General features: G+C 35.6%; 1 protein-coding gene across 1 annotated transcript in view; it reads right to left on the bottom strand.

Annotated features, from left to right (window-relative positions):
- LOC141514733 (filensin-like) overlaps nt 1-25,349 on the bottom strand; it is a 58,280-nt gene that overhangs the window by 9,253 nt on the left and 23,678 nt on the right. Inside the window, exons 3-6 of the mRNA XM_074225765.1 lie at nt 22,375-22,470; nt 20,642-20,734; nt 13,547-13,654; nt 2,070-2,290 (exon numbers count right to left, since the gene is read on the bottom strand). Coding sequence (XP_074081866.1) covers nt 2,070-2,290; nt 13,547-13,654; nt 20,642-20,734; nt 22,375-22,470 — 518 coding nt within the window. The remainder of the gene's footprint in view (nt 1-2,069; nt 2,291-13,546; nt 13,655-20,641; nt 20,735-22,374; nt 22,471-25,349) is intronic.

Below are 25,349 nucleotides of genomic sequence, written 5' to 3'. Positions count from 1 at the left end.
AAAAATACTGAAGAAAATAATATGTTAAAAACCAGTTTAGGCCTAATGCAAAAAGCAAAACAAAAGGCAAATGAAGAGAAGAATGCCTTAAAAAGCAGAATTGGCCAGCTGGAAAAGGAGATAAAAAAGCTCTCTGAAGAAAATAACTCCTTCAAATGCAAAATGAAACTAAAAGAAGCTGATGACTTTGCAAGAAATCAGGAAGAAATAAAACTCTTCCAAAAAAGCCAAAAATTAGAAGAAAATGTGAAATATCTCATTGGAAAAACAACTGACCTTGAAAACAGATCCAGAAGAAATAATTTGAAAATTATTGGACTATCTGAAAGCCATGACCAGGAAAAGAGCCTAAACTTCATTTTTCAAGAAATAATACAGCAAAATTGCCCTGAGACCCTAGAAGCTGAGGGTAAAATAGAAATTGAGAGAATTCACCGTTCACCCCCTGAAAGGGATCCCAAAAGAAAAACTTCCAGGAATATTATAGCCAAATTCCAAAACTCCCAAATCAAAGAGAAAATTCTAAAAGCTGCTAGAAACAGACAATTCAACTACTGAGGCTCCATAGTCAGGATTACACAGGATCTAGCAGCATCTACATTAAGGGCTCATAGGGATTGGAATATGATATTCCAGAAGGCAAAAGATCTTGGTTTACAACCAAGAATCAATCATCCAGCAAAACTGAACATCCTCTTTCAGGGGAAAAGATGGATTTTCAATGAAACAGGGGACTTTCAAACTTTTCTAACGAGACGACCAGAGCTGAGCAGAAAGTTTGATCTCCAAGTACAGGACTCTGGTGAACCATAGAAGGAGTGGAAGAGAGGGACTAACTATGAGGAACTTGTTGATGTTGAACTGTTTGTATTCTTGCACGGGAAGAAGATATTGATAACTCATATGAACTTTCTCATTTATAAGAGTGGCTAGAAGGAGCATATATAGACAGGACATAGGAAGGAGTGGAATATAATGCTATCATGTGGTAAAGGGATGGAGTGAAAGGGTGATGGGGGAAAGCATTGGAAGGAAGGAAAAGAAGATGATGAAGAAGCTGAGAGATTTCACATAAGAGTAAAAAAAAAAGCTTTTTCCATTTCACATAAGAGTCAAAAAAAAGCTTTTTCAATGGAGGGGAGGAGGGAAGGAAAGGGGCAATGAGTGAACCTTCATTCTCATCAGAAATGGCTCAGGGAGGAAATGGCATACACACTTAATAGGGTGAGGAAATCTGTCTTGCCCTGGAGAAGGATGGGAGGAAAGGGATGGGATGAGGGGAAATGGGAGGAGGGAAGAAGGGAATAGGTGACAGAAGAGAGGAAAGATCAAGGGAGAGGGTACTCAGATACAACACGCTTTGGGACAGGGCCAGGATGAAAGGAGAGAGAGAGAATAGAATAAATGAGAGTGGGGAGGAATAGAGTGGAGGTACAGTTAGTGATAGCAACTGAGGGAAAAATATTGAAGCAACTTCTCTGGTGGACTTATGATAAAGAAAGAAACTCACCCCAGAGACAGAGTTGGAATCTGAATACAGACTGAAGTACAATTTTTTTCCCTCACTCTATTCTTGAGGTTTCCCATCTTATTGGGGGGGAGGGGTTTTATGTTTATTCTTATGTTTACACTTATAACATTCAATTTACATCAATGTATGGTATGGAAACAATGTAGACATTGCCAGACAGCCTGGGGGGGGGGGGGGAATTGTAGAATTCAGAGCCTTGAAAAAAATGATGGGTACAATTTACTATTGTATATAATTGGAAAACAAATAAAATGTTAAAAAAAAAAGAGCAAAAATAAGTTCCCCAAATAGTACATAAAGGACTCTAAGCCTACAGAAAGATCCCTGACATGTGATAAAAAAAGAGTCCACCAGAGTCCTCATGAGTCAGACTTTAAAAGACACATATTTCAAAGCACAAACTTAAAAGGGTAATCTCTTGCTTTCTCTTCAGAGATTTGACTGCTCAACACCCCTTGTAAGAGTCACAGTTCTTCCAAAACAATAAGTTCATGCAAAATGAAAAAGTTCACTTTCCATTGCCTGGGCCCCACTGTACCTGTTATCTTCATTCTCAATGATGCGCTTATACCGCTCCAATTCATTTTCCAGTGATAGCTGGTATACTGCCAACTGGCGGCAGTCATTAGTATAGTTTTCCAGCATTCTTTCTGCATCTTCAATCTCTTTCCTCAGAGTTTCAATCCGCTCATTGTAAAGTTGAATTTCGTCATCATAATTCTCTTGGGTGTTTTTAATAGTTTGTTCCAGTGTTACAGTCTGTTGAACATAGACACAAATATAGAGAAGAAAAAAACATTTTAGCATATTCACTAATATACATTTTTCTATAACCAAGCCCAGGCTTAGAATATTATATGATATATGTATGTGAGTATATGTGTACACATGTGTATGTGTGTTCATGTGAATATAATTCAAAACATCCACCCCAGCTTTCTCTTTGACATCCATTCTACTGATAAACATTTCTAAGACTGAACTCCTAGAACCATGACCTTGGTAATATAATACATTTAGCTTTGGGGTCCAAACTATCCTGATTAGTGAGTACTTGAGTCCAAACTCACAATGCCAACTCAACTTCCTGTCATTTTGCTCCTATACCTTATATATAGCTTATCCCTCAATTCCCTCCCCTCCCCCTACAACACACACCACTTTCCTCTCTTTTGTTGTAGAAATTCTAATCAAATCAACAGTTATTTTTATGGTATCATCAATCAGCTTTCCTATAGCTCCATTCACCCTCCTTGTGACATATCAGATCAAAATATCCTCAATACTCCCCAATATGTGCTTTCTCTCCACATAAGAGTAAGCTTATTGAGAGCAAAAATGTGTCATTTTTGAATGCATATTCTCAGTGATTAACATAGTACTTAGTACATAATAAGAATTTAAATTCTTTTTCATTCATTCTTTCAAACATTTAGGATTTTGCTATTATGGGTAATCCCTCCCCTGATGTTGTTCACAACTCTTCTGCAACTTGGTAAATGACCACCAACCTAGTGACAAAGCTCTTCAAACTCAGCTAGACCAGTCTTTAGATAGCAAACAAGTGAAAAAAGCATAAATGAGTCTATATTTGACTTCTATCTAGATTAATAAAAACCTTTTAGACCACTGTCTTTGTTGGCATTTTTAAAAATGGTTCTGGGTATAATTGTTATTACATAATAAATAATTCACCAATTTTAATATTATATAGTTTAATATTTCAGTTGTGATATGTCATATTTATATAAGCTATATACGTTTCTACTAAGTTAAAAAGGAGTTGAATATAGATCTAGCTATGATTTTTTGCATATATACACTTAAATACATATATACATATCTATACATACATATTTATATGAAAAATGATGGTGACAGCAAAAACCACCATTTTGAATCTAAATACATACATATATATTATCAAAACTGTACATCTACATGGAAATTATCTAATAAATTAAGCCTGGATAAGTCAAATTTAAAAAAAATATTTGTATAATGGAAATAAAAGAATTTTAGAATTAAATTAATCAAATATAAGTCTGATAGGTAAAGAAAGTCAGAAGTAACAATAGAACATACACTATGATTTTTCTATTCTATTCTATTTTATTTCACCTTTATCCAAAAGTAGCAATGGGAGTTTTCCATTTTCTCCTACTTTTGCTGAGCAGAGTTGCATGCATGCTTAAGTCAATTAAAAATGTACAGGTGTGCCTGGGAGCAGGATAATAAATAGCATAGAAAGCTTTTCTCACAATGAGAAGACTTAAAGCTTGAGTCCCAGACAGAGCGATAGGAGGTTTTGTACCTGGGGCAAGTATTTTAAAAACTTCACCCAGACCAAGCAACACAAAGGAGGTACAGAGATACAGAGTCTGAAGGAGTAGAAAATCATAACTTGACAGGAGACAGAAACCCCAAAACACTGGTACAAGACTCTCACAAGAAAGGTGAGTAGAGTTGGATAGGGGGAGAAATTCACCCATTGAACCATCTGGCAAAATCCTATTTTAAATAATTATTCTTTCTAATTAGGTGTAAAACTCCAATTTTTCCTCCATATGTCTGCCAAAATGATTCTGCTGATGAGTAGGTCTGATCATGTTATCACTCTACTCAATGAACTCCAGTATGTAAATGAATGAATGAATGAATGGATAAATAAAAAGATATATTAATAAACAAATAAACTTTTGCTTCTAGGATCAAATAAAAGCTCCTCTTCACCAGCTGTCCATTTCCTCGATCCTCATATTTTTATACTACTTCCTTCAACACACTCTACCATCCACTTATATGGTCCCTACGTAAAATATTTCATCTTCCATCTCTATAACATTGCATTAGCTCTGCTCACACCTGGAATTCTTTCCTTCCTCATCTTAACTTCTTAGAATTTCTCTCTTCCTTCAAGACCTTACTTAACACCCTCTTCTTCAGGAGATCCTTCCCAGTCCCCTCAACCACTAGCATCTTCCTGTCTAAACTTAGCTCTGACCTAGTTTGATGCTATCATCCAGTCATATCCAAGTCTTCTTTCTAATACTGTACCTAAGGTTTTCTTGGCAAAGATACTAGAGTGGTCTGTCACTTCCTTCTCCAATGGATTAAAATTAACAAAGACTAAATGACTTGCCTCAAGAAGACAGCTAGTAAGTGTCTGAGATCAGATTTTTAACTCAGGTCTTCCTGACTCCAGGCTTAGCATTCTATCCACTGAGCCATTACCTGCCTCCATTTTGAACATATCTTTTATATGAGTTATAGTGGATCCAACTGCAGCTAATTAGACCAATATGAACTTGGAATGCACTACCACAGGGCAGGCACAAATAGTCCATGTGAATACCTGGGGTGCTTACTTAACTTATCCATTCTGCCTTGCTCATAGAGCATAACACCCTCTCTGATGAGGGCAAGCCAAGCTGGGCAATCCTATACCAGTGTCTCCCTCTGTAGGTATTTATAAATATGCCTGTATAAAAAATGCAATCTTCCCCGTTAGAATATAAGGCCTTGAAAGCCTGCACTGTTTTTGTCTTTCTCTGTAATTCCATTAGTTTATCACAATATCTGACAGTGAGTAAACTTGACAAATGTTGTTTGATTGATTTTTACACTGCTAAAAGATTATAAGATAGGTCAGAGCAAGGACAGCTGGGTGGCACAGTGGATAGACTACCAGCCCTGGAGTCAGGAGGACATGAGTTCAAATTTGACCTCAGACACTTAATAATTAACTGTGTGACCTTGGGCAAGTCATTTAATCCCCCATTGCCTTGCAAAAAAAAAAAAAAACACAAACAAAAGAGACATGTCAGAGCCCTTTAAATATTGTTCCCTGGCCAAAATACAAAAAAAAAACAAAACTTGATCATCTCATCCTGGTTACTGCTTTTATGCCAGTTCTGATAGTGGGAAAATCACTTGATCCCTCTAAATTTCAATTTCCTGGGTGCAGGGAAAAGTGGGAGTTGGGGGGAGGAAGGAAATAATACTTGAACTAGCCAACCTCACAAGGTTACTGTGAGGGAAACACTTTTTGAACCTTCAAGCAATAGAGAAAAGAGAGTTATTGATAGAAATATCCACTCACACAATCAACCAGGCCAAATAACAATTATAGACAAAAAAATTAAGCTGAAAAAAATGTTCTATTTAATTGACTTTACTACCAATATAGTAACTACAACCTGCAAACTTCCTCATATGAAGAACTCATTAAAATGTTTATTGTCTGGTATATTTTTGGTATTTATATCTAGAAGGCTGATATCTAAATATTTCAACCTTTTCTTCCCTGTCTCATTTCCTCATCTGGCAAACAGATAGAACTCCCATAGCTTCCATGAGATATCATTCTGGTCAATATTCATAACACTGCCCCTGTCTAGAAGAGATGCATATAAGAAGCTCAGATTTGCCCTGGGAGAAAAGAATCTAACAAAGAAAAATTCAAAATATCAAATTGAAGTGAGTGGATCATTCAAGCTGGATCTGAAGATGCAAATCATCTCACTGTAACTTTAAAATGAATTCAGCAAAATTCCTTTAAATAAACTTACAAAAAATAAATATATTCTCCATTTTTCAGGAATGCTGTTGTTCAGTCACTTTTTTAATTGTGTCCAACTCTTCATGACTCCATTTGGGTTTTTTGAGGCAAAGATACTGCAGTGATTTGCCATTTCCTTCTCTAGCTCATTTTATAGATGAGGAAACTGGCAGAAAAGATTAAATGACTTACCCTTGGTCACTCAGCTAGTTAAGGATCTTAAGGGCAGATTTGAAGTGGGGAAGTTGCATCTTCCTGACTCCAAACCCAGAATGACCTATTGTATCACCCAGATGTCCTTTTCAGACACACATCTCTTTTATAAAGTTTAAGTACACGTGTACTCAAAGTTCAAACTAACTTCTTAAGTGAGTGAATGTAGGACTTACTATCTTTGGGGGGGGGGGCGTGGAGAGGAAGGAGAAGAGTTCAAAGGGAAGGGTCTATGGTTAGAAAAGTAAAAGTGAGAAAATACTTGTATTAATGTAGATCTTTACCAGTCCTGCAATTTATAGCCAGAGAATTGCCTAAGATCATGAGAAGAAAGCCAGAATACATCAGAATCAGGACTTGAACTCGGGTCATTCAGACTCCAAGTCTTGTTCTCTGTTCACTAAGCCATGCTGCCTTATAGTATCATAAGCTGACAAAATTTTACGTGCTGCAAAGTAAAAGCTTCCATGGAACAGAAGAAGTGGAAGAACTTAAAGACTTGTTCAAGACATATATGGATTAGGCAAGAATTATTCCTCAGCATGAGAGAAAAATGAAGTAAAGCTTTTCTCCTCATCTATAAATTAAAGGGTAAATGGATAAATGGTCTCTTTCCCTTCCACCTTTAAATCTACAATCCACTGATCTCTATTTAGAACTCAGAGAAACTAGCCCTGACAAAGATGCTGACAATGATGGCATCTTATTGGAGACTTGCACATGGGCAGAGTCAAGATGGCAGAGTAACTGCAGGGACTCAACTGAGCACTTCCAAATTCCCTCCCAAATAATTATAAAATAAGATCTAAAAATTAATTTTGTACTGGTATAACCAACAAAACAACTTAGAAGTTTCCAGGAAAGTCTGTCTCACTGGGGTGAAAGTGGAGCAGGCTCCAGCAATCCAGGTAGCAGACCACACCCCACTCCCCCTTTCCCCACAAGTCATGTTGGCCACTTCAGTGATGGCCACATGCAGAGCTCTCAGTCAGACAACTGGTCAGGAGATTTACAAGAGACACTTTGCAGAATTCTGCTGCATTGTCCATATGGGGATTCGGGCCCCAGTCCAGGTTATAATTCCAGGGAGGAAAGGAATACTAACATACCAGAGCATGTGACCACAAGGAGCGGGTGGAGTGCTAGTGGTTACTCACAGGAGAACAGTAACCCCACCTCTCCTTAGAATATCATACTATCTGGCGCAGCTAGGTGGCAAAGTGGATAGAGCACCGGCCTTGGAGTCAGGAGTACCTGAGTTCAAATCCAGCCTCAGACACTTAATAATTACCTAGCTGTGTGGCCTTGGGCAAGCCACTTAACCCCATTGCCTTGAAAAATCTAAAAAAAAAAAAAAAAAAAAAGAATATCATACTATCCTGGAAGAATTGAAAACTTATAGATCCACAGAAATAGCTCTAAAAATAGCTTGGGGAGAGAGCCACCTTCACACCACAAGCAGAGGCCACCTTTAACATAAACACCAAAGTCAGGGAATAGGTTGGAAAATGAGCAAACAATCAGAAAAGAATCTGGAATCTGTTCATAGAAGGTTACTATGGTGACAGGAAAGCTCAAAACACAAATTCATACCTAGCTGTGTGGCCTTGGGCAAGCCACTTAACCCCACTGCCTTGCAAAAACAAACAAAAAAAAAAACACAAACTCAGAAATGGATGATGTCAAAACAGCCACAAAGAAAGATGTGAATTGATATCAGACCTAAAAATAATTCCAGGAAGCATTCAAAAAAGGATATAAAATTCAAAAAAGAGGGGTAGAAGAAAAATTAGGAAAGAAAATGAAAGCAATGCAGGAGAATAATGAAAAAAATTTTTAGCACCCTCCCACTTTTTTCACTGCTGGAAAAAAAAAGAAAAAATAAAACTCTTGTAGCAAATACATATAATCAAGTAAAACAAATTCTCACAAAAGGAAACCAAAAAAAATGGAAGATGTACAAAAATTGACTGAAGAAAACCACCCTTTAAAAAACAGGATTATTCAAAAGGAAAAGGAGGTAAGAAAGTTCACAGAAGGAAATAATTCCTTAAAAATTGGAATTGGATATGTAAAAGTTAATGGCTCCACAAGACTGTGAAACAATAAAACAAAGTCAAGAGAATGAAAAGAGAAGAAAATATAAAATTTTCCCTTGGAAAAACAAGAATGGTGGATCAATGGAATAAATTTGGTACACAATATAAAGTAGATTTTAATCAGAGTAATCTGGGATAGCATAAATGCAATGCAGATTTAAGGAAAAAACTCACTATTTAACAAAAACTGCTTTATTTTATTTTTTCACTGGTTTTTGTCTGCATTTCCTTTTGCAACATAACTACTATGGAAATATATTTTCTATAAGTTGCATATATATATGCATATCACCTACATCAAATTGCTTGTCTTTCAATGAAGAGAGGGGAGGAAGGAGGAAGGGAATGATCAAGAGAACTGAAACTCAAAATTTTTAAAAAAGAAATTTTAAAATTGTTTTTAATATGTAATTGGAAAAAATAAAATATATAAAAGAGTACCTAATTTTACCTGAAATTCAAAGGGCTATAAAAATATGAATATAGTTTGTGAAAAGTATGAACGAATACTAAAGGTTATCATTTAAATAATATCCCCCTTTGCTGAGATGAGAAGTCCACAACTGTTGTATATTGTACATATTTTCCAATTTTTTGATGCATTGATGTATATGCTGGGAATTTTTTCCTCAGTTTTTGTTTTTTAATCTCTTAAAAAATACAATTCAGTATATGAAAAAGCTATGTAGCAGGGGGAAAGGGATGGTTACTGGTGAAATTGTAATGTAAAAAATTTACTTCAAAAATAAAATAATATTTTTATATTTAAGTGTTTTGGTGGGAAACTGGGCAATTTAAGTTTCAACTTTAGTAGGACTTAAACGAACATTCTGGGGAAAGCAATGTAAAATAAAGGGAAGGAAGAAATCATAAATTCATAATTGGAAAAACAATGCATTATAAAGGAGACTCCAACAATGTTTACAAAAACACATTTAAAACATATATTTGCATAGAGTTAAAGATCTGAAGCAAACTCTGACCGGATTCAATGACCAGCAATGACTCTAAAGGACCAACAATGAAACATGCTACTTACCTCCTGAGAGAGAAGTGATGGACTCATGGTACAGAATGAAACATACATTTTTGGATATGATCAAGGGGAGAATTTGTCTGTCTTGATTATGTATATGGGTTATAAGCTAGAGGGTACTGAAGACATTAATAACAAATTTTCAGTGCAAGAACTTACATCTCAAAAATTATTATACTCCAAATCAAGGCTTGATTTATCTTTTTTGTTTTCAGTATAAATTTAATAAAGTGATGGAGAAAATGTAATAAAGCAGATTAAGGCAATGGAGTTAAGTGGCTTGCCCAAGGCCACACAGCTAGGTAATTATTAAGTGTCTCAGGTCACATTTGAACTTGGGTCCTCCTGACTTCAGTGTTCTATCCACTGCATCACCTAGCCACCCCACAGATTAAGTTTAAAAGTGTGTCATGTCAATTTGGGGCTATCTGCAATGGAGAATACATCTGTAACCAGAGAAAGAATTATGGACTTTGAACAAAGACCAAAGACTATTACCACCAAATAAGAAAAAAAAACTTACTTTATTATGTAATTTTACTTCCTCATACTTTATTTTTCTTCCTTAAGGATATGATTTCTCTGTCATCACATTCAACTTAGATCAATGTATATCATGGAAACAATGTAAAGACTAACAGGCTACCTTCTGTGAGGGGTGGAGGGAGGGAAACAATAATGGGGGAAAACCTGTAAAACTCAAAATAAAAAGTATGTCATGTATACTTTTTTCTGAGAGTAAGTTGTTAAACATTTAACCTAGCACTCCTGGTAACAAAAGATTAGTTTCTCATTTTTTCTAGTAGGAACAGGAGTGAGAAGAAAAATACTCAGTAATTGGCAAAAAGAAAAAGTAAAAGTTACATTTTTTAAAAGATCATGTTAATATAAAACAGTGACCAGCATTATGAGAAGACATTTATTCTTCTTTTGAGAAGACATTATGAGCACATGTACACACAAGTTTATTTGTATATTTGCATATATGTTTATATGTGTAACTACTCTCTAGAAAAAGTAGGGGATTCTAGAAACAAAATGCTGGACCTCTATGATGTACATGATAGCAGGTGTGGTTGTTTTCCAGGCAGTTTTTTTTTTCTAAATTGTTTTAATCTGTTACAAGGTGAATTTTCATAGCAGATAAGGAGGAATATTGGGCACTAACTTCAATATAAGAAATGAAATGCAGTAATTAAACCATTTTTAAACTAGATCTGTGGGTTAGAGAACCTAAGTACAAATCCTGATCCATTTCTTCATTTCCCACATAACTATCCTTCTTTGGACTCTTCCATCATGCTCCCTAAAACTGCACCATCAGGAAGACAGCATCAGCTTTGGTATTCATACCTCGACAGAACCCTCTGCCCTTCTAAATGGAGCAAAGAAGAGCAAAAAGCTCCTCCCCAAACCCCATGTAAGTATAGCATTCATGCCAGTCACCTCTCCATTTCCTTCATGGTTACATCCATCAATTTTCTCCATCAATTGGGACTCTCTGCCCCCCACTTTTAAACTTCTTTTTGTGTGTTGTAGTCCCTCATTAGATAGTAAATTTCTTGAGGGTAAAAACCGTCCATTTTGTATTTAGAAATCCAGTGTTTAACACAGTCCCTGGATACTTAATAAATGTTCATTGATTGATTAATTTATAATGTGATGGGGGGAGTCATTTTAACATCTCTGGGACTCTTTCCTTTTTATTTTAATTTTTTTTCAATTAACAAGAATGTTTTTTATCAACCTCCCACTTTTTCCCCACTGCTGGGAAAAAAAGTAAAAGCAAAACTCTTATAGCAAATACACATAATCAAGTAAAACAAATTCCTACTAAAACAAATTGCCATAAAAAACTGTCCCATTGTGCAAATTTAATCCATTACCTCTTCTGCAGAAGGTGAGACATATTCTCCATCACTGATGATCTGGAATCATGATCAGTCATTGCTTTGATCAGAATGCTTAAATCTTTCAACATTGTTCATTTACACTGTTGTTAAAACTGTGGAGACTGAGGACTAAATGACCTCTCAAGTGCTTTTTCATTTTTAAATCTGAAATTACTACAGGCTTCATTAAGATCTAACTTTGTTGTGATCAACCACAAGGTGGCGCCAAAACATTTTATTAAAAAAATTATTTCCCTTGATAAAAGTATTTCAATCCAGGCTAATGACTTGGCCACAATATAACTGCCTCACCTGGTCTTTTCCTCCATAAGTGCAGTTATCTGACACTGAATCTATCAGATTGTGCTATTTTGGGCAGTAAAAGTATTCATTATCCTCCTTAGTTTTGTATCTTTTCTAAGTTCTATTCATTTCCAAAATTTCAGTCATCTTTCCTCACTGATTTCTGTCTTTCTTAAAATCCCATAGAAACCTAATATTTATAATGTGAGTATATATAAACACACACATATATATGCAAATATACATATATACTTGTGTATATTCATAATAAATGTATTCATAATAAATGTCTTCTCAAATATTAATTTCAGAAGTGGTGATCCAGTCTACACAAGCTACAAATAGTTCTTTATCCCCTTTTGCCTTTGTTGTTGTTCAGTCATGTCTGACTCTTCCTGACCCCATTTGGAGTTTTCTTCACAAAGATTCTAGAGTGGTTTCTCATTTCCTTCTCCAGGATATTTGACAGATGAGAAAACTGAGACAAATGGAATAAAATGACTTACCCTGGGTCACATAGCTAGTAATTTTCTGAGGTCACATTTGAACTCAGGTCTTCTTGACTCCAGACTCAGTTCTCTATTCACTATGCCACTAGCTTTTCCCTAGTCTGTTTTGAGTTCTTTCACAGGATGATTTGACTTTCCTAGCCATGATTGAAGAAGGCCATCACATCAGGGAAGTAATGAATGCCATGACAAGCACATGAATTGATTTTGAGTGAGGGGGACTGTACTAAGTCACCAACCTCACTTTCTCCTCCAGAGTCATCTGGGTCCAGTGGTCAGATATGAATCAGAATGACTGGAGATGGGCATGGATGTGGAGCTGGCAGGGTTAAGTGACTTGCCCAGGGTCACACAGCTAGTAATAAGAGTCAAGTGTCCGAGGCCAAGTTTAAGCTTAGGTCTCCTGACTTCAGGACTGGTGCTCTACCCACTACACCACCTTAGCTGCCCTATGATTTAATCATAGTCTTTAAGGGACCTAAGATGAGAAGAAAATTCTCTGATATGATTTTTGTATTTTTTTTAATTGGATTGAGGCAGTTTGTGACACAGTGGCTGGTGTCAGAAAGACCTAAGTTTAAATCTAACCTTAAACACTGCACTAGGTGATCCTGAACAAGTCATTTAACTTCTATCTGCCTCAGTTTCTTCAATTGCAAAAATGGGAAAAATAATAGTAGCTACCTTGTAGGGTTTTTGTGAGGATCAAATGAGATAATGTTTGTACAGAGCACTTGGAAGAAGGCCTGTACAGAGAAGGCATTATATTGATGCTTATTCTGTTCCTTTCCTTTTTGAAAGTGGTGGTATACTCCATCTCCAGTAAGAGCTTTTAACACTGGATTATAAAACTAGAAGAGGTAGAAACTGGAGTTGGGGATGAGGGTGGGGAAACATGCTTGCAAGGAAGAAAAATGAAGCAAATTAAAGTCAACAGTTCTTTAGTTTCCTTTGTTTTTCCAAACAAATTTGACTCTTAGGATTTGTTTTAACCAAACTTCTTGCTTGAAGAGAAGATAGGTATAAGTATGTTTTCTAAGCTTGGTGTTTCCACAAGGAGAAAGTAAGGCATGCAGAGAGAAAATGGTGGTGCTGTATAAAAATCAAGACCAAGATATTTCCTTTTAATCTTGATGGTCTAAAGAAATAAAGGGGGAGGGAACAGCTAGGTGACACAGTGGATAGAGCACTAGCCCTGGAATCAGGAGGATCTGAGTTCAAATGCAACCTCATACAATAATTCCCTAGCTATATGACCTTGGGCAAGTTGCTTAACCCCATTGCCTTGCCCAAAAAAATGTGGTACATTGATGCATCACACTGCAATTGCATGCTGTTGGAGGTATCAGGGTAATAAAATTGGAGTGGCCTTAAGGTCCATAGGGAGTGGAATGAAAGGTACCTCAGCCTGTAACTTGGATTTCTGCATCTGTAACTGGGCCAGGATACCTTTGTACTCTTCGAGCTGGCTCTGCAGAATGGGAGCTCTCCTTTCAGCTAGGAGCTTTTCCTAGAACAAATTAAAAAATATTTGCTGTTTATAACACACTCAGAATTTAAATATTAGCACTTCTGAAACCCAAAAACAATAGCCAAAGATATTGGGAGTAGGGATGTACTGGGGGGAGAAGGGGGTTCAAGGGAGGGAGGTTAAGTCAAATCCATTGAGTCAATAATCATGTAGTATGGAACCATAAAATGCTAAAAATTAGGGATAAAAAAAGTCCCTGCCAAAATCCCTATTCTTAGAGTTGAAAAAGACAAAGACTACATGCAAAAAAAAAGTAACGTACAAATAGAATATAAACAGGATAAACTGGAAGTAATCTATAGAGAAAGCACTTAGATTAAGGAAGACTGGGAAAGGTTTCTTGCAGAAAGTGGGAATTTACCTTAGAAGGGAAGGAAATCAATCAAGTCAAAGGATTGGAGATGGAACAGCTAGAGGAAATTGCCCCAAACTGGGAAATGGGTTGCCTTATGTGATGAACAGCAAGGAAACCAGCTTTACTATATGGAGAGTATTTGGAGGGAAGTAAAGCGTAAGACTGTAAAGATAGGCAGGGGACAGATTCTGGAGGGCTTTAAAATCCAACAGATGATTTTATATTTGATCCTGGAGGCAATAAACCCATTGGAGTTGATTGAATGTAAAGGTGACATGGTTAGACCTGTACATTAGGAAGATCAATTTGATTCCTAAGTAAAAGGTGGACTGGAGTGGGAGAAGAAGGAAGCCCAATCAGAAGACTATTGGCACAAAATAATGAAGACTTACACCAGGCAATGGTAGTGGCAGTGTCAGAAGAGAGAAGTGGGCTCAAAGGGAACAGATAGAGAGGTAAGGTAGAGGAAGGGGAATGAGAGAGAATGAAGAGTTGAAAATGATACCTAGATTTTGAACCTGGGTTCCGGGGTCTATAGTGGAATACTCTACAAGAGTTAGGAAAGTTAGAAGAGGGGAGAGTTGGGGGCAAAGTTCAATTTTGGACATGCTAACTCAAGATGTCTTTGATACATCTAGTTCAAGACACCTAATAGGCATCTGGATAAATTTCTTTTCCTTAAAAAATAAACATTCCCAAGTTCTGTTTCTAGGAATCAAAGCTCATATTATGGCTTTTTTGATGAATAATATTGTTGAAATTGTATTGAATTCAGTTCTCCTATCTGCTCAATAAAATATTGCACTTATATACATTTATAAAACTATAAATGTAAGTCCAAGCAAAGATTGAGAATTCCTCTCTATTTTTTCTCATCCCATTCTGGAGTTTCCTAACCTAGAGTCCAAGGACTTTGAAGGGGGCTTTGGGTAAATTTCAAATTAGTCTCAATTAGTATTGGTCTCTGAGACAGGCTTCCAACTCTAAATCTATAATCCTTGGATAACTATAAACAAAAGAAGTAAATCCTTGGGGATAGAAAGGGCTATGGACAACAGTATCTTTTGGAAGACATATTTGGGTTCAGTGTAAACAAAAATTTGATAAGCACTAGAACTGTCCATAAAATGACTTGCCTAGGGAGGCAGTTTCTCATGAAGAACAGATTGGATGATGACTTGAATGCTGTAGGTAAGGAATATTTTAGGTTAAAGAACTAAACTAAATAACTTCTGATCTTTTTTAACTCTGTAATTTTTTGATTCTCCTGTACTGCTAAGTAAGATAATAGTGGACTGGAAGTCAAGGTTCTATTCAACAAACAAATTAGATATGTACTCAGAACAAATACACAGAACAAGGCAATGAGATAAAATGGATAGAGCACTGCATTTCCTTGTCAAGAAGAGCTTCATTTATTTTCTACCTCTTTCATCAGTTGTATGATTCTAAGCAAATCACTTAAAATTTTCTATTTGCAAAGCACTTAATACATGCAATGCCTAGTAACCAGTAGGGACAATATAAATGCTTTTCCTTTCCTTCCTTTCCCTTTCTTCTATGTCTCAAAAGCTATTCCCTGGGACTTAATCAACCAAGTTACAGACAAGTTGTTATCTGCAGGCTGATAGAGAAATTTCAAAACAATTCAATTAAACAAGTATTTATTAAGTATATATGCTAAATGTAAGACTGTACTGGAGGTTAGAGATAGACTGAAATGGCAATTCCTTTCCTCAGGGAACTTACTGTCTAGTAAGAGATACAACAAGGAAACAAGTACAAAGTTATCTGAAGGGGAAAAGTCCTAACAACCAATGGAATCAGAAAAGGTTTCTTATAGTAAACCTTAAGGAAGTTAAGAATTCTTAAAGGCAGATATCAGGATGAAATAAATTCTAGCTTTTACAACCTAGACAAAGGCACAAGGTTCAGCTACAGAATGCCAAGGTCTGAGAATAGCAAGGATAATTTGGTTGGACTGGGAGTAGGGTGGTATAGGTCTGGAAAAGTAGGTTTGAGCCAATGTTCCAGAGCTATAGATTTCAAGTTAATGATTTTTTTTTCCTAAAGTCAATTGAGAGCTACTAGAGTTTTTGAAAAGAGGAGTAGAATAATAAGACCTTTTAAGAAGATGATTTTGGATGGAGGATGGATTGGAGAAGAGAGAAATTTTGGAAAAAGGGGGATAACCATGAGACCAGAGTTAGATGACAAGGAACCCAAACTTTAATAATTCACAGACAGGCATCTAAACTTATGCCAATCTACCAATATTGGATATTCTCAACAACTCCATGAGAAAATGTAGTAAAAGATCAAAAAGTCCTTCTTTTATTCAATAGTGAAATAGAGAACATTGTATTTATTTGGCACCAGGGGAAACAAAGATGAATAAGACATACTCTTTCCCCTCAGATCTAATAAAGGGGAGATAACTCTTAGCAAAATATAATAGAAAACCAAACATGGAAAGTACACTAAAAAAGCATAGAAGCAAGGTGCTATGTGAGGTCTGAGAGAGAAAAGTATTTTCTAATAGGAGGTAATAATAATACTTGTTTTTTAATCAATCTAATAATGATGATGATGATTTTATTATATTTCACATATATGAGGGTAGAACACTTTGTGACCCCATTTGAAGTTCTCTTGGCAAAGATAACTGGAGTGTTTTGCCATTTCCTTCTCCAGTTCAATTGACAGATGAGAAAACTGAGACAAATATGCCTTAATGCCTTACCCAGAGTCACATAGCTAGGAAGTGTGTGAGCCCTGATTTGAAGATGAGTCTTCCTGACTTCAGGCCCAAAACTTTTTCAACCACATATGTATGCATACATATGGTGAAAATTCATGGATAAGATGGTATGTAAGCTGGGTCTTCCAGCAAACATAGGATTGTCTCTTGTTGAGTCTATCTTTATTGCCAATTTAGCTGTGTGAACTTAAACCTCTAGATAGCAGCTTCTTCACCTATAAAATGAAGGTCTCAGCCTAGGTGATGCTAGGTTTCCAGTTTAACATCTTCTGCATCTACAATGTGGTATAAAGACTAATTCTCTACTTATTTGTGCTTACAACAGGCAACTTCCAAACTGGTCTGTCGACATTAACACCTGACTCATCCAATGTCAAAAAAGATGGGGGTGGGGGAAGAAATAGTGGTAAGAGAGTTCTGACTAGTTGTTTAATCTGGGGATGATTTACATAGATGTTTATAAAATGCACAATCCTGTCTACTTTTCTTATATAATAAGATTTTTAAAAAGTCATTTAGCTATTTTAAAACAAAGAGATAAGATTTTTTGCCTCTTTTCTCACCATTTTTCATTATTTATATGTCCAAAGCCTAAATGCACAAGAAAAATACTTATTGATCTATGGGTGCTTCTATAAATCCATGCAAACTGGGAGTGACCAGGGCAGTGCTTGTTCAAACTGCTGAGTGCCCCAGTTAGTTTGAGAAGGCCACTAAGGCATAAGGAGAGCAAGTATTAAGTGAATAAATGGGGAGAATTTATTCAGTACACCCCAAAGTGTCTTTACTTTCGGGGGGAAACTAATATCTAATTGAGTGATTTGTTTCTTAGTTTTTTTCATGGACTCTAATAAATTCTTTTCATCTTATACATTTTCTCCAGTTGGAATTATTAAAAGTTTCCCTTTAATTAATACCCACATCTTATGAACTTCATGGCTATTCAGGTCTTGTTGATCCTTACCAACATATGAATCAGTCTAAATACAAGCCATAGTTAATGGGGAGATTTTCCCTGGAGTAAAATCTGGAGTGAGGGTAACCAAAGAGAGATGCTGAAAGATCTTAGTGGGTCAGACCTCCAGGGTAAGCCTGTGGATAATTGAAAGAGATTTTTTTTCTAAGATAGTATGCTACATGATTGAACAACCTGAAAACAAGGAACTGAAAACAAGGCGGGAGGGGGAGGCAAGGGAGGAGGGAGGAAAAATTGTCAAATTCAAAACCTTATAGAAAATTATAGGTAGAAACTACTATTGTATATAATTGGAAAGCAAAATATTAATTAAAAAATGTTTAGGTAATTTTATACATCTACTGATACTCCATAAATTCACCAAGATTGACAAAATAAGGTTAGGCTATGTTCTAAATTATTACAATTTGAAATAATTTCAGTTAGAAGAACAGTTCAAGAGTGCTTAAATATATACTCTGATATAAATTAGTACTGAACTGGAAAAGAAAAACTCAGATTTTAAAAACTAGAACTGAGATGTTTAGAAAGGGAAACCCCAAGGGAGAAAATTAAGCTTTAGCATTCACACTTGAGAGGAACTGTTTAAAGCCATTGATACAAACCTCAATTATATTAATCAAAGAGAAGAGTTAGGGGGGTGGAATTTGGAATGCTGAAAGGTGGGCTGTAAGAGAGTAATTTCATTGTGAAGGCTAAAAATATCTCTGCCCCCTCTCCCCCTACCCCCCCAACCCCAATGTGGCCCAGCTGTTTCTTAGCTGAATATAAATTACTATGCTACGCTAAAGAATGTAGTTTGTCATCCAAATTAGCAAAATTCAGGACTCCTTTGCATGCAAGAATTTGGCACAAAGAAATAGAAAAGATGACACCATCTAGCAGATGTGAAATCTTATCCAGTCCTGAAAATAAATATAAAATATTATTGACTCCACAAAATCTTTACCAGGCTACTGTGCCCCCTACAGGAGAAATAAAGGGAGTTATGAAAAGAAAAAAATAATCAGCATTCCTGCTGGAATAATAGAACTCTATAAGTTGTTGAACACATACACACACACACACACACACACACACAAATACATTTATATCTAAATGCATAAATATATATATATATGAATTGGAAGAAAAAATTCATACAGAATAGGTAACAGTGGCTTAAGAAAACTTTTGGAATGTTGTATTAAAAATAAACTTTTACTTTACTTCTTAAGCCTTATTTTATAATCTTTTTGATAATCACCATCTGTTCTATACATTGAAGGTCATTGTGTAAAAATATGATAGCACATTGTGTCTTTTAAAATGTATTCTCAGATAGCTTGATTCTTATATTCAAAATAAAAATAAAGGTGGATTTATCAAGATTGTTCACCAGATGATACTCGTGAGAAATTGCATAAGTCTTTGGACTCATTAACAGCAAAATTATATGGAAAGAGCCATATATATTTTATATATTGATGTAAAATTATTCTATGTATACTTCTATTTATCAATTCCTTATCTGGATGCAAACAGCATCTTCTTTCATAGGTCCTTTGAAATTATTTGACACGGAGAAGAAGAAAAAGCCTATGGACTGACATGGCAGCTATTTTCCAACAGCTGAAGAACTGTCAAGTGAAAGTAGAGTTAGATTTGTTTTGTTTATCCTCACAGGGCAGAACTAGGAGAAATGGATGAAGGTTGTAGGGAAGTAGATTTCAGTTTGTTAAGGAAAAAAAATTCTCCACAATTAGGACTATCAAAATGAACTAGAGCTTGGGATTTAATACAGTCTAGAAGGTATAAAGCTTCAGTAGAGAAAAATCCTCTTCACATACGAAATAGACTGAGATTCCTTCTAATTCTGAGATTTTTAGGATTCTTTAGGAAATATTCAGTAACTATAGAAAAAGAAATGCGGAAACAAAGAAACAAGCATTAATTAAATGGCTACTATGTTCCAGGAAATGTTCTAAGCACTTTACAAATCTTAGCACATTGGATCCACACAACAATCAAGAAAGTTATCATTATCCCATTTTGGATATAAAGAAACTGAGGCAGATAGTGATTGTGTGACTTGACTAGGGCTCACCAATTAATAAATGACTGCTACTCAATTTGAACTCACAACTTCATATCTCTGAGTCCAGGCTCTATCCTCTGCACCATCTAAGCTGTCTTAAGCAATGGCAACTGGGAAGAAGGAGACAAATAATATTCTGACCTCAGATTTATATATCCTAAATCACAGAATATGGGAGACAAAGTAAAAATGTTATTTTAGCACAAGGCGATAATTAGAATCTCATAGCTATTACAGAGGACTGGTGAAATAAGACCCAAGACTCATAGGACAATGAAAGAGTAGAGCTTGTTTAAAAAACTGATCTGATAGAAGAGGAAGGGAAGCAGCAAGGATTGTTAAGAAAGTATTACTACTCCAGTGGAGAAGTTGTCAAAGGAAATGAAAAATATAATTCTCAGAGGAAGAATGGCAGATTATTAAAAATCCATATGAAAGAATGCTCCAAATCATTAATAAAAAAATTAAAATTTCTGTGGTTCCACCTTACATTCAGCAAATGGGCAAAAATAACAAAAAAGAAGAGCCAATATTAGAGAATTTACAGAAAATAGGCATACTGGTGAATTGTTGGTAGAACTGTGAAGAAGTGGAACCATTTTGATAAGCAGTTTGGGATTATACAAATAAAGGTGATGAGGTAAGGAAATTGATACTTGTTTCACATTAAAGACCAGGTCTTAGGGAAGGTCCAGCTCAGGGCCCAAAAATGTCAACCTGGACATCTGCAAATCACACTTCAATTCTCAGAATCCCTTCCTGTCAGTTGTATCACTAAACTCTATCCCCATTCTTACCTCATTTATGCCAATGGTTATTGTGGACACCGGAGGAGTGTTCTGTATGATCTGCTGGAGGACATTGACATAGGTCTGGATTTCCAAAAGATTCTGTTGGAGGAGTAGAAGTATTTCCATTTAAACTTTTTATGACTAAGGTTTCCTTCTAGAAATATGCAAGGTAATGGAGTGGGGAGATCCTAAATCTCTTAATTTGACTGTGAGAGTGTTTTCTGCTGTTGTAGACTTCTCAGATAAAGTTTAGATTCTCTCTAAAGTCATTTCTGTAAATTTAAATTATTCTGATTTCTCTCCTCTGCTTTAAAGTTTAGACATGGAAAGTTTCTAATCTCTGTCATTTCTTCCACATAAATAGCATACTTCCTGCTTCCTGATGCTCAAGAAAATCAAACTAGTTATAATATTGACCTAAGAAACATAATCATAAGAGTTCATTTGTGGTAGGCTGACACAACATACACAAATACACACACACACACACACATATACATATATTCACTCCAAAGTCAAATAATAAAGAATTGTTAGTTACTGGCCTTTTCTGTTGTCTGTACCACTGTTTTACTTCACTGGAGGAACTAGACTTGATTATAAGATTATGAGAGCATCAGACCTCATTGCCAAGTTGGATAAGTTTCCATGGTTCTAGGACATAGCTGTAAATACTTTAGGAGTGATAATGGAAGTCATGTGGTACAAATCAAAAGAACAGAGATCTAGAATCAGAGCATCTAGCTCAAATACTATTTATTCTTTATATAACTTTGGAAAAATCACTCTAGGCCCCAGTTTCCTCATCTGTAAAAAGAAGGGGTTGAGCTATATGGCCTCTGAGATCTCTTCTAAATCTATCCTGTGATCCTCTTTCAGTGAAAAGATTGATCATTCTGGGTTACTACTAAATAGAAAAAAATAAAACCTAGTGAATATGCAAAAGTGTAGGCATGCCAATAGAGAAATTCTCATATACCAATCCCATGGTAGCCCATCCAAATTCATGAATCACTCAACTTAATGAGCAAATACAGGAGACAGGAAGAGGAAAAAGGAATCATCCACCTAAGATGTAAGGATGGGGATAGTAAAGAATGCCCTTCCTGACTCAGATGCTCTTTCCATCCAACTCCTAAAAATAACCTTGTGTTTCTTCTGGAACACTCAACATCCTACACACTATGATTTCCCAGGAGTCAAAGTCAGGAGCAAAATTTGGAGAAGAAATGGAGTATTTAAGTATGGATTGAGGAAATGGGCATAACAGAATGTAAAACATAAGGATAGCAAGCTATCTTCATTTTCCATGTGAAAAGCACAAGTCAATGAAGAAGCATAACAAAGTAATTAAATGATGAGGGGTGGTGAGAACTGACTATAACCTCCAGCAGTTGGTTCAGTGCATTGAGAACATATGGAAAAGATTTACTGACATTCATTGTTTCTTAACCAATTAGGCCTAAAGATAGATTTCATGAGAACCTAAATTCAGTAGTCACAGTTGACTATTTTGATCAACTGATAATAACTCTTTATTCCAGATCACATAGTATGAAGCCCATTCCCCTATCTAGAAAATATTCAATGAGTTTTGTTGAGAAACCAGCTGACCAAATCAATTTTACTAAACAAAAAGAAAGGCAATTGAAGTCTCAGATTTTCAGTTCCTTTGAAATTTATTTGGACTTATCTGACTATGACATCAGAGAAAGTTTTGAAAAATGGTTCACAGCTACCTTCTTGTATCTGCCCTTTGCTGCATTGATGTCATCCTGCAGAAACTGGGATTCAATCTGAAGCTCCAGATTATGCAGTAAAGCTTGATCTGCTTCCTGAAATGTCAAAAAGGGAAAAATTTCACATTGGTCTCCTGAATTCAGGAGATGAAGGAAGCCTTTAAGATTCAGAGAGCTTCACATGTATAAGGTTCAGTACAAAACTGTTGAAGAATTCATTAATATTAACAATAACATTAATAGAGATCTTTAAGACTTTCAAAGTATTTTCCATACATTATCCCCTTTGAATCTTATAACAATCCTAAGAGGTAGGTGGTACAAGCATTATTATCTCTATTTAACAAATAAGAAAATGGAGGCTCAAAGAGGTTTAAATAAATTTTCTCATGAATATATTAACCCAGTCAAAGTTCCATAATAATTTCTAAAAGAAAAATGATACTGAGGATTTTGGCAAGAGGATTAGAACTTATCAAAGTAGTCAACTTAATCATGATGGGATCCAAGGTCTTTCTAATTCCTATGCTCTTTCAATTAAATTTGATTAAAAAAAAAACATTAACAGTCTCCTTTGTACAATGCATTGTACTAGGCACCAGAGCGATAAAGACAAAATAAATGTAATACCCTGTCTTCAAGAAGTTTACATTCTAATGGAACATTGCAACATGTACAGAGTAAGTACAAGAGTAAATAAGTAAATATTGGATACATTCAAATTAATAAAGGAGGGAGTGCTAAAAACTAGGAGAATCAGTAACAACTTTTGTAGGTTCTTTTATTGTACTTAGAAGGATGCACAGAGTGCTAGTTACTAAGGGGACAGGTACATGGGAGTTGCACATGTTTTCATCTATTCAGGGAATGCCTGAACCTTAAATTTCCTGGTCACAGCTGAGAGTGGCTTAATCTCTCAGTCTAAGAGGTAGAATCCACATAGAGTGGATTACATAGCCTTTATTTCATCCTTAGAAAATACCTACAATATCTCATAAACAATCAATACAATTTCTTTCTATTCCATTAATCTCCCATTTCTAAATAAGATCCCATAAGAGCTTCAGATTCATTGATAACACTCTGTGTTCTGGATTCTTCTCAGAAAAGGAAGAAATTTGGGGATGCCACCAAAAATTATAGAAAGCCTCCTCCCCACCTCAAGCATCTTAAAGTTGTATTATGTTCTGGGTCAATTTGTACTGGTTTGGTAGAGCAGATTGTTAAATTTTTCAGTATGAAAATTTCACCTCAGAAACTAGCAAATGCTACAAATTAGAGATTAATAGATAATTAATAGATAATAATGAAACTTAAATTTAAAAGTGTCACATTTTTTTCTTAAAAGTTTAACATACTCTTGCATATAGGGTTCTCATGATTTGATACAAGCCCAAAGACTTTCCCTGGAAGGAAAATAAACTCTAGAAGTTTGGGGCCCCAAATTCTGGAAGTTGTACTAAAAATCCCAAGGTGAGGGGGCGGCTAGGTGGTACAGTGGTTAAAGCACCAGCCCTGGAGTCAGGAGGTACCTGGGTTCAAATCTGGTCTCAGACACTTAATAATTACCTAGCTGTGTGGCCTTGGGCAAGCCACTTAACCCCATTTGCCTTGCAAAAAAAAAAACAACCTAAAAAAACTTAAAAAAAAAATCCCAAGGTGGGTTCTATCCAGGAACTCCTTTTCTTTCCAGAAGGTTGGATTACAAAATTATAGGAAATCTCCTCTTGGGAGGAGATTCTAGCTGTGAGCAAGAATACATTTAATTTCTATGTATCTCTCCTGTAGGGCAACTATTAGAGAAACACAGTGAGGGTGAGGAGAAACTGTTACATACATAGGCTTTTCGCTGCTGTGACCCAAATTAACTCTGAGACCTATTAGCACAGTGTTTGGTACATATTAGCAGTTTAATAAATGTTGACTAATTGAGTGGTTGAACATTAAAGTCCTCTCAAAAGCTAAAATTAATGTAACAAAAGCTCATATGTTTTATTTCTTAGAAAATTTCTTAGGTCTTTATTCATATTTACCTTTATTTTAAATAATTCTTATATGTTCTCTTCCTTTGATGAGATTTATGCTATATATTTTTTATTTTAATTATATATTTAGTTTTACATATTTTTAATTTTTAATTATATATTTAAAGTTGTATATACATGACAATATAAGATAATTAAGAAAACTATTCCTGCAGTCTGAGTTAAACCTATAGAAGTTAACAGACTGAAGCATGTAAAGGATTGAACATTCACTGGGGTCAAGGTATATTAGTCTGAAAATTAGTCCTCACATGGAAACAGGAATTTGATGGACAACTGAAAGAAAAAAAATAAGATTTATATACTTGCTATACCCCCCCATTAGAATGTAACTTCCTTGAGAGTAGAAATTGCTTTACTAATTATATTTGAAACTTCAGCATCTGACACAGTACCTAGCAAATAGTAGGGGCTTAATAAAATGCTTGTCAAGTGATTGATTTTGGGACAGAAAAGATACTCTGTTTCTTGGTGGTGAAGACACAAAAAATGCAGAAGTATATATATATGATTTAAATGAATGATTGGAAAGTAGTAAGATGAATCCTACTAAGGAAACCACATGGCAGGAGACACATTAGATAGCATACTACAGGGCAAAGAACTGAATTCTGGAATAAATTGAGGACTCACATATACTCTACATCAGAAAGTCTCAATTACAAGAGCTGATATTGCTGATTCCAAGGAGTCAGCATTCAACTATATCTAGCTTTGGACGATCTGCCAACTTACTGGGCATTTTTTTTTCAAGTCAGGCGTGTACAAAGTCCTGGGGGAAAAAACCATTACTATAGCCTCCAGATTTACAATGATTCACCACTAATCCAGTCACATGATATATGACAATAGGATTACAGTTTCCAAAGATCAACAAAGGTGAACAGTCTAAAGTCTAAAAGTCTTTAGAATTGGAAAGAAAAAAAGTAT

Source organism: Macrotis lagotis, chromosome 1 (genome assembly GCF_037893015.1).
Source record: "Macrotis lagotis isolate mMagLag1 chromosome 1, bilby.v1.9.chrom.fasta, whole genome shotgun sequence".
Classification (NCBI taxonomy): Eukaryota; Metazoa; Chordata; class Mammalia; order Peramelemorphia; family Peramelidae; genus Macrotis; species Macrotis lagotis.
This window is presented reverse-complemented; position numbering and strand designations above follow the sequence as displayed.